Genomic DNA, 7,738 nt, shown 5'->3' on the forward strand with positions numbered 1-7,738 from the left:
TATATATGTATGTATGCATTTTTATAACAATTGAATGTAACCGTTAATTGAGTTATAAAATGGCACCATGTGCCTGGAAAACATAATACTGCCCCTTTAACTCAAATAAGATCATAAATGTTAACATCATGTTGCATTATTTAAAATGATTATTATTTCACTTTCTACTAGTTTTTAGATGTACTGTTTAAAACAAGTGCTACGGATTAGCTTTTGCTATAAGCATTATGACGTGATGTCAATGTGTGTCTGTCCCAATCAAATAAACTGAAATTAAATTAAATGAAATTTGTCAGCTCCCCTTTAATTACTCGTATAATAGTCAGTGGCTTGGTATGAAACATGACTAACTACTCAGAAGATGACACAGGCATGAAAGTTTGCACTGAAGTTTTTCTAAAGGAACCTAATAATTTTAGCTGCAGAGAATTATTATTATCTGAGCAATGTTTGCTAGGAAATAATTTTATGTTATATTTATGAACTGTTTACAGTCATATTTTGTAGTAGGAGAGTTTTCTATTTTAAAAATGGAAAGCATCTTTCGGTTTTGTTGCAGTTTGAGCCATTTTGTTCTCGCTCGCTGGGGGCCTAAACCCCCATCGTCCTTAAAACCCAGTGACGGCCCTGCCGGCTCGTGCTCTGTGCTGCCTGACTGACCGAGCTGTTGACTGCAGCCATGTAGCTGGCATCTGGGTCGATGTGGACCGAGTTGACGGAAACCTCAGGTTCTGGAATCAACTGCTCATTGTGATCCGTTTTCAGGTCCCAGACGTGAATGACGCCGCTCTGGTCTCCGACTATCAGCTCAGCCTGGAAAACACACAGACCATGAAGCAAACGCTGCTTTCTGCAACCAGGTGGACAAACGCTGCGTGACTCCAACACAAACCGCAGCGTCAGCTTATCTGGAGGCAAACCGTTTCCCAAACTGGGGTGTGCAGAGGAGGGCAACAAACTGAACTCAAGCAAAAGCAGAACTACTTCAACATGTTTTCACTCAAGTAAAAGTAAAAAGTACCTGTCTAAGAAATTAGTCAAGTTAGAGTAAACAGGTATTTGGCAAAACTCAGGTACTGAGTAACTGATGAAATGATGAATCATTTAATATTTAAAATTTACATCATCAGACGGACCAAAATATAAAGTTATGTGGAAATTAAAATATTTCAAAATGAAAATAATTGATATAAATACCACAACTGCAAAATAAAAACAGGCAAAAGAAACATTTTTTCCAAATGACAAAAACTGCAGGTCTGTGTCTGGTTTGGTTAAAATAAGTTAATACATTTTACTCAAGTATGAGTAGCAATACGTCATAATAAAATTACTCAAGTAGAAATTAAAACGTACAGCACAGTAAAAGTATATTTCTCCCAAAAACTTCCTCAGGTAAATGTAACTAGTTACTCTGGAGCCAGCAGACTCACCTGGTTGGGATGTAGACACACACAGTTAATGGGAGCGTTGACCTGGAAGATCCTCTGGCACTGCAGGTTCCTGGACCTGAACAAGGACAGCGGCTCAGCCTGCTGCACGGTGAGCTAACGGTGAGCTAACAGCGAGCTAACACCGGTGGTACCTGAGGTCCCAGATGCGAGCCATGCAGTCCTCTCCTCCCGTGTACATCCAGCGCCCGTCCTCATGGAAACCCACAGACGTGATGTTCTTGCTGACGCCGTCGTAGTTGATGACCGGGTTCGGATTGTTAGAGTTCAGGTCATACATGCGGATGTGCTGATAGCCTGGAAATCACAGATTCAGACACAACAAGCAGAAGCTTCTTTATGCAGTCGGAGCAAACAAGAATGAGAAACAGCTCCAGTCTGCAGATGCTCAAAGCTGGTAGAACCGTAAAGACTGCAGCGAAATGTGATTCAAATGAACACATAGAAACACCCACCACACTTTTCAGATTTTTAGTTGTAAACATTTTGAAGAATCTTTATCCTTCCACATATAAACCTGCTTTATTGAAACAGATAACATAGAACATGTAAAACAGTTGAAGTGTCGAACTGACCTGCAGCAGCTATCATGCTGCGGTCAGGTGTGACCTCCAGAGAATTCACCTGCTGCAGGGAGGAGTTAAGGATCACCTGTTACCGGGCAGATTATTAAACCACTGAAAATGTTCAAATGTCTTAATGCTGTAGCTTACATACAGAATGATTACTGTCTCTTTAAGTAACGAGGGAAAGCCCAGATGAAGATGTCATGGACGGGTTCTGGTCCAAAACCCCAGAACAAAAACCAAATACCTTGTGGGGGTGGCAGCATCATGCTGCGGGGACTGTTTTACTGCAGGAGGAACTGATGAAATTCATAAAAAAGATGCAACATGGATAGACATCAGCCAGGAAGTTAAAGTCAGGTCCAAACAGGTCCAAATGGGCCCAGATGTCCCTCCGCATCCAGTCAGACTACAATCCTGACCCAGTTCTGCTGGTTCTGTCAGGAATGGACCAGAACTCCAGAAAACCATGGAGAGAAGCTTCTGGAAGGAAACCCAGAACCTAAAGTCATTCAGCTCCAAGGCAACGTGAGTAATAAACTTTATGTACACTTTATTTACATAGCACCTTTTGCAGGCCAGAAACCACAAAGTGCTTTACATAATATAAAGCATAAAGAAGACAGTTACTTCTGTTTTTATAGTAACTTTTAGAATAAAGTCCTGTTACAAATTTATTGTAAAGTTACGACTTTATTCTTATTTGAAAACTTTATTCATGTGAAGTTAAGATTATTCTCGTAAACTTATGACTTTAAGCCCCTAATATTACCACTTAATTCCCCTGATGTTATAAGTTTATTCTCCTAACATTCCTAATATTAAAATCCCTCGGCTCTTCGCGGTTCAACATTCCCTGATTTTCTGTGGGATGTGACTTAAAATGATTTGCCAATTTTTTCAACATATCCAAAACATTTGAGAGAAAATGAATCTTTGTGGACGCAATGCTACGTGACGCGCTATAGTAAGTAAAGTGTAATCAAATAAAGCACAATATAAGACATAATATTGCCTTATATTATGTCTTATACGACATATAAGTATGCAACTTATAAAGTTGCTCTGATTTAACCTCAGATAGACAGGGCGGTAAAAGGCTGTAAACTTGTGGTTTCGGCTGATTGTGGGTCAGGATACGGAGTCCTGGTGCTGGACCGTCCGGGTGCAGATCCCGCTGTGGGCCTGCCAGAACCGGACCGTGTGGTCGTATCCGGCCGTGGCCAGGATGACCGGGTCGCTGCCCACCGTCCCTTGGTTCACATTCATGGTTCTGCAGCTGGAAGGTGAACCCTGCCAAAGCTTAAAAACAAGAAATATTCCCTTTACCAGCGTCAGAAAAACACATTATGACGTCACCACGTCTGATTCTAACCAGCTTAGCTTCTAGAAAATAAATAAATCTAGCTCTGCTAGAACTAAAACACAGTTTCTGATAAATAAAGTGTTTATTTTGTTTACATTACCTTCTGTTCTCGCTCCTGTGCTGGCACGGCTCCGTAAAATGTTCGTCAGAAACCTGAAACTGGGCCTAAAGAGTTCCGCCTGGATAAAATAATGGAACACTACCGCCACCTGCTGGTGCATTTCATTATACCTGAACAGACTGCAGCTTTAAACATCTTTTTCCTGAATGGAAGATAACTTTTTCTAGACTTTTACTATGGAGGACGGATAAAATATGGAGATAAATAAATGACCTGTTTAAGTATTGATTGCATCCAAAAACTAAAAGAATAACTTTTATTTATTTTATATTATTATTTATATTATTTAATGTTCCATTTTATTTCCATGCTTATTGCTCAATGAGTTTCCTTTCTTATTTCATTATTTATGTTCTTATTAATTTAACATTTTCTATTTACTCACATTTCCATTTAATCATTTTTTCTATATTCTCTATGTATAATTTCTGTATTTATTTTTAAATTGGCTCACTTTATTATACATCTGTTTATTACACTTTCTGAAGAGGAATACTAAGTTATTAAATTGCTGTTGTAGATGATAAAAAATATTAATTTATGTCACACTATAATTAAACAAGTAGGTAAAGTTATCATTTTTTGATGCAATATTTGGCAAGTTATTTACTCCATCAAGCAATTTATTCATTTAAGTATTTATTACAATTTTGACAGGGTTTGACCTCCATATTTTCTAAGTAAAATTTTAAATACAGGATGGATGGATGAAATTTTAGAGGGTCTGCAAACATAAATATTCTTGCAATTTTCTTTATCTTGACATTAAAATACCTTTTCAAACTGCAGACGAATCCTGAGTTCAGTATTGAACACTTAATAAATATAATAAATATTGAAACATTTCACAGAATAGCTATGGATGCTTTTAAATCATTTATTTAACACATATTTAATAATCTAACAAGCTGTCCATGCTAACAGAATAAATAGATTTAGATGAATAAGTTAAATAAATATTATCTGTGAGTTAGTTAGTTGCGGCTGCATCACTGCTCCTGCAGCAGGGCAGACATGCTCTGCTTCACCTCTCCGGGGTCGGCCAGCGAACAGGCCAGGATCGTCCCCCTCATCCCGCTCTTCATCCTGGCACAGGGGAGGATCTGTAACACATCCCTGGCATTAAACACCTGACTCGTCTCCATAGCAACACCAATCCATGCCTGCGGTACCTTCAGGTATATTTTGCACCGTTCCAGCAGAAACCTCCACTTTAGCGCCGTCCGCTGACCGTCGGTCAAACCGACAAACTCTTCCGTCTGCAACACAGGAAGGGATGGTTGGTCTACTGGTGAACTTTGACCCCAGATGCGTCAGTGAGGAGGAACGGACCGTGCAGCCGAGGGTCTGCTCTGCCACGGGGCCGCGCAAGCTGCAGGCCTGCAGGGTACCGGTGTGGTCGGTGACGTCCACCAGCAGGTCGAAGGCGGTGCAGGCCGTCAGCGGCCGCTCGCCGCCCGGACACAGTGGGTTGCTGCAGCGCTGCAGCTCCTGCTGCACCAGGAAGCGGCACCTGGCACTGGGAGGCAAAGCGGGTCAGCGCACAGTCGCCGGCACCGTGGTGCATTCAGGAGCCGTCTGGGGCAGTGAGTTGGAGTACCAGCGCGTCCTGACCACTTTGGACACGGACGAGTCCAGGTCCAGCTTGGAGACAAAGCCGTAGGCGAGGCTGAAGAACGGCTCGGCGTTTTCTCTGGCCTTCTCCTTTAGCTGCTTCACCGTGAACACGGCTGTGATGGACGCCACTGCAACAAGACGCCGCAGTTACTGCAACAAAACACTGCAGAGTGGACCAGGGAAGACTCTTTGCTGTTGCTGCTGTTGGCGGATGTAGCTAGTGCGTCAGATTAACAGGCGTACCAGAAACATGGGACTAAAAAGGTTCCAGTTTGGGATTTTTATATGTAAAATAGATATGATAAATTGTGTTAAAGAGCAGCGTGCGACTCCTACTGCCTTCACCTGCATGATCCAATTATACTGAATAAAACAGAGGAAATGATGACTCATCAGGTTCCAGAGTGTAATTGCTCCTGAAACCCACCAGGTGGATCCTCCAGAGCCTCATCTTGGTCCAGAGCTCCAGACTCTGACAGGTCTTTCACATAGCTGAACAACAAGCTGGCTTCTCTCGTGTCTGAGGACCAGTGACCACATTTAGACACTTTAAAACCTGATGTTACTGCATCTGGTTCTGATCGCTCAGACTGTGTGGCTGTGTTTTCTCACCAGGGTTGACAGTAATGATGGTTTTGGAGCTCACCGTCGCCACCATGCTGCCACGGAAGCTGTCAAAACTCATCTTTGTATCGGCAACAAAGAGAACTGGAAAATAAAACCAGTTCAGCGAATGGAGAGGCAGAGAATCCAGCAGCTGGGCTGAGAAGCAGCTGTTACCGGTTTCTCTGGGTACCAGGTTCTGCAGGAGCTGAATGGCCTCCCGGTCCCAGCTGGGGGCAAACAAAGATAAATGATCATAAATCCCTGATCAGGAGGCATCAGGAGGAAACGTGGCGGTCCCAAACAAACCTGATGAGGGGAAACGATGAGACGGAGTCATCAAACAGCTTCAGCTCCAGCCTCTGGCCTCTGCGTCCGTCTGAGGTGACAAACTGCTTCGTTTCTCCGATCTGACCAGAGGAAACAGACCGCTTCAGACGGCAGCAGCTTCAATCCTTCCAGGTTTCACTGTCAGCTTTATTATCCTGCATATTTAACCAAAAACACTGCAACCCGTCTGAGCGCCACCAGAAAACTGAAGCGTTTTTATATGTTTAACCTGAACATGAACTTTATTGCATCTTTGTACACATTAAAAGATTCAAAACAACAACAAAAAAACAAACAAACAATTTGATCATCTGCAGCTAAAAATCAACACGAGAAAATCTGAACATCAATAGTGTGCATGGATGACCTGGAGATTATTATTGATAAACTGATTAATGACTGGATAGAAAACGTGTTCAGTAGATTTTCTACTGGATGTGAACCAGGTGAAGCTAAAACTGAAGTACAGTTCTGGTAGGACAGATTTACAGACAAAGAAGTTTTTTTTCTTATCTTAAATGCAAAATTTATAGATTTATTGTCCAGTTTTGGTTAAATTACAGTTCTGAGGTTGTTGTTCTTTTGTAGAGTGTCTATAGTCCAGTTAATGATTAATTGATTAGGGGATTATTTCAATATGCCCTGTGATGGGCGGGCGACCTGTCCAGGTGACCCCGCCTCTCGGCTGTTGACCTCTGGAGAGCAGCACCAGCACCCCATCAGGGATAAGCGTGGAAGACAATGGATGGATCTTTTCAATAATTGATTAATCTGATTGATTGTTTCAGCTCATAAAATCTTGATTATAAAAAGATTAATACTTTGTGTCGTATTTAGCATTTAGCATTCTAAGATGTCAGTGATGATTCTACCCTGACTACAGAGAAAAAGTTTCCGTCTGCATCCACCACCTGTCCTCAGATTTGTATCACTCTTGAAATGCCACAGTCGGCCCCCAAGCCGCAGCTTGGACACCCTGGTTTGGTGCACAGCAGCGGAGCTGAATCGGGAAGCCGGCGCCCCGTACCAGTTTGACGGCTGCCAGGACGTTGATGACGGCGCCGTCCAGCTGCTGGCCGTTGGCCACGATGTCGGCCAGGGAGTAGAAGTCTCTGCTGTCCTTCACCGGCAGGTGAAGCAGCGGCAGCAGCCGTTCCACGCCGTCGCCACACACACTCACCTGGGAGTGGGTCTCCGTCAGCAGCAACCTGTAGTGGCTGCAGCAGCACAAACCCTGCTAACATCACGCTTTATGACATTTCACAGGAGTTTAATATCACTGAATGTCTCTGAGTCGTATTTACCATAACCTGACCCACTTACCTCGGTGTTGCTGGGCAGAACTTGTCTCCTTTCTCCGGGTCTTTGGTGGAAACTAAAGGATTTTCAATGATCACTAAGAAACAAGCAAATAACACAACTGTTAGAAAAGATATTCAAATAATTTATTATTATATTAATATTTATTTTTAGGCGTTGGTTTAAATCAGAGTTCCTACAGATTTTAAGTTCAAATTTCATACTTTTCCAAATATAAATCTTTGTAAAGTTCTTAATTTATTGTTTAATTCAACATATAAATGATTACCAAGAGAACACCAAAGACAGTTATCAGTTCAAAGTTTAAATGTTTACAAACAACCAAAATAACAGGAAGGAAGGAAGGAAGGAAGGCAGGAAGGAA

At 42.2% G+C, this 7,738-nt stretch overlaps 2 protein-coding genes across 3 annotated transcripts in view; both read right to left on the bottom strand.

The window, feature by feature from the left end:
* Positions 1 to 143: 143 nt before the first annotated feature.
* On the bottom strand, positions 144 to 3,621 carry LOC106942740 (target of rapamycin complex subunit lst8). The gene is made up of 6 exons (XM_015026077.1): positions 3,484 to 3,621; positions 3,158 to 3,319; positions 2,027 to 2,078; positions 1,586 to 1,748; positions 1,434 to 1,509; positions 144 to 813 (listed from the first exon to the last, which is right to left on the bottom strand). Exons 2-6 carry the CDS (start codon positions 3,284 to 3,286, stop codon positions 592 to 594), a joined length of 642 nt encoding a protein of 213 aa, XP_014881563.1. The 5' UTR covers positions 3,287 to 3,319; positions 3,484 to 3,621; the 3' UTR covers positions 144 to 591.
* Positions 3,622 to 4,365: 744 nt separating this feature from the next.
* Positions 4,366 to 7,738, bottom strand: part of meiob (meiosis specific with OB-fold) — a 7,943-nt gene continuing 4,570 nt past the window's right edge. For both annotated transcript variants that reach the window (XM_015026076.1, XM_015026075.1), the window contains exons 5-14: positions 7,378 to 7,450; positions 7,082 to 7,271; positions 6,034 to 6,134; positions 5,902 to 5,954; positions 5,734 to 5,829; positions 5,549 to 5,641; positions 5,105 to 5,249; positions 4,837 to 5,023; positions 4,677 to 4,763; positions 4,366 to 4,607 (exon numbers count right to left, since the gene is read on the bottom strand). In XM_015026076.1, the coding sequence (XP_014881562.1) occupies positions 4,494 to 4,607; positions 4,677 to 4,763; positions 4,837 to 5,023; positions 5,105 to 5,249; positions 5,549 to 5,641; positions 5,734 to 5,829; positions 5,902 to 5,954; positions 6,034 to 6,134; positions 7,082 to 7,271; positions 7,378 to 7,450 (1,139 nt within the window). In that variant the 3' untranslated portion in view covers positions 4,366 to 4,493. The remainder of the gene's footprint in view (positions 4,608 to 4,676; positions 4,764 to 4,836; positions 5,024 to 5,104; positions 5,250 to 5,548; positions 5,642 to 5,733; positions 5,830 to 5,901; positions 5,955 to 6,033; positions 6,135 to 7,081; positions 7,272 to 7,377; positions 7,451 to 7,738) is intronic.

This window comes from Poecilia latipinna, unplaced genomic scaffold (assembly GCF_001443285.1).
Source record: "Poecilia latipinna isolate Pla-1442-1.1 unplaced genomic scaffold, P_latipinna-1.0 Scaffold4512, whole genome shotgun sequence".
NCBI classification, from domain to species: domain Eukaryota; kingdom Metazoa; phylum Chordata; class Actinopteri; order Cyprinodontiformes; family Poeciliidae; genus Poecilia; species Poecilia latipinna.